At 38.7% G+C, this 2128-nt stretch overlaps 1 protein-coding gene across 1 annotated transcript; it reads right to left on the minus strand.

The window, feature by feature from the left end:
• Positions 1–988: 988 nt before the first annotated feature.
• LOC125124060 (olfactory receptor 4C11-like) lies at positions 989–1920 on the minus strand. Its single transcript, XM_047774238.1, is given in 2 exon segments — positions 989–1695; positions 1698–1920. Coding segments are annotated over 2 exon segments (930 nt in total).
• Between the last annotated feature and the right edge of the window lie 208 nt (positions 1921–2128).

The raw sequence follows: 2128 nt of genomic DNA on the forward strand, positions 1-2128 counted from the left end.
CAGAAACAGAAGTGGTTCCTTCTCTCTTCTCCTGCTGAAAGCATGAGGGGACTTTTCTGTGATACGTACTGTGGGGACATGCTCAATCTTTGGAGATAAATCCCACAATACTGTGGGTGCCTTCCTATGACTAAGTCTCCCAGGAGTTTTAACTCTCACAGTTGTCTATGCTGAGCCTCCAGCAATTCATGAATTACAGTTCATATTTTTGTTCCTATGGAGGTTTCTACTCTGATTAAGAATGCTACCAAGTTGGGAACGGAATAAAATGGTAGAATAGAAGAACATGGAGCTTATCTCCCTCAAGTACATCAAAAATACATCTTTATGAGGAACAATTTTCACAGAATACCTACTGAACACTGAGAGAAGATCTCTTAAAACCAAAATTGCAAGAAAGATGAGCATGTAACTGAGTTGGATGAAAGAACAAAAAAGAGTTAAGATGGGACCTGCGGGAGTCCCCTTGTCCATTTATTTTTTCATGTACATATTATCTTTTTATTTTCTTCCTTTTACCGTCATCTCTTCCTCTGAATGTAAATAACTATGAACAGTGTTTGTCTGTATCTGTGTGTGTAACGGTGCTGGTGTTAGGGAGGTTTGGATTAGATGAAGGAACATTGGAATCATGACATTTCCACTCATTTGGCCTTTCTCATCCATGGCATGATGATGTTGAGGTATGAGTATACACTGAATTTTGTCATGCCCCAGAAAGTAAAAATAATGAAAAAAAGTCGTGATTTTACCAAATTTATTTCAAAATAAACTTTCACAAAAGAACATGGTTAGAATCAATAAATTTGTTCTATTTAAAGAATGAGAAGCCTTGGCATTTATCTTGCCTGTGAACTTGAAAAATATCAAGTCATAATCTTAAATTTGATTTATGTTATTCCTGCAATAGTCAGACATTATTATATTGTATATCTGCACAGAATCAGTCAAACCAGGAATCAATTAGTAGTCAGGCCAAGCCCACAATTCATATTTTGTGTTCTGAATAAATTCTGACATGCCATAACTTTCTCATAGCATTTTTCACTTCTGCATTCCTCAGGGTGTAGATGAGTGGATTGAGGAAGGGTGTTCCAATAGTATAAAATATTTCCACTATTTTGTCCATGGGGAATGTGGTTGGGGGCCGTGTGTATATAAATATACATGGACCAAAAGATAAGCCAACTACAATGACATGGGACGTGCAAGTAGAGAGAGCTTTTTTCCTCCCTTCTGCACTATGGTTTCTCAGTGAGTGCAAGATGACAATGTATGAGATCATCAGTATGACAAAACTGCTTGCACAAAGGGCCCCACTATTAAATGCCACCAGGAGATTCATCACATAAATATCGATGCAGGCAAGTTTCAACAAGGGCTGCATATCACAGCAGTAGTGATCAATCAAATTGGATCCACAGAAAGGTAATCTCAAGGCCAGGATAATCTGAGCCATAGAATGTATAAAAGACCCTATCCATGCCAGAACAATCAGGATGATGCAGACCTGGCGCCTCATGATGGTTGGGTAATTCAAGGGCTTGCAGATGGCCACATAGCGATCCATGGCCATGAGGACGAGGACAAAGATCTCCATGCATCCGAATAAATGCAGCACAAAGACCTGAGTCAGACACTCATTGTAAGATATGATTTTCTTTGTAGACAGAGAATCTGCAATTAGTCTAGGGCTATGGAAGTTGAAAAGCAGGCATCAACCAAGGACAAATAAAACAGGAAGAAATACATGGGGCTCCCAAGTGTTTGGCTAGACTTGATGGTCACAATGATAAGCAGATTGCCCCCCAAGGTTCCCACATAGAAAATGAAGAAGATCACAAACACCATTTTTTGCTTTTTAGGATCCTGTGTCAATCCTAAGAGGATGAACTCAGTGATACTGTTGTTTTGCTGCATTGTTTCACTGAATGAGGAGAAAGAACTGTTTAGACAAATCTACAAAGGAGAAAGGGAAGAAAAATTATGATATGAATACTATGGTTGGTGGCCAAATATATACACATGAACGTGGAAATGCCAGTTTCTAGTGGGTACTCATTAACTACTGTGTCCCAGTGTTATCTGAACAAGATGGAAATCATAATACTTATTCAACCATTTTCCA

This window comes from Phacochoerus africanus, chromosome 4, assembly GCF_016906955.1.
Source record: "Phacochoerus africanus isolate WHEZ1 chromosome 4, ROS_Pafr_v1, whole genome shotgun sequence".
Lineage (NCBI taxonomy): Eukaryota > Metazoa > Chordata > Mammalia > Artiodactyla > Suidae > Phacochoerus > Phacochoerus africanus.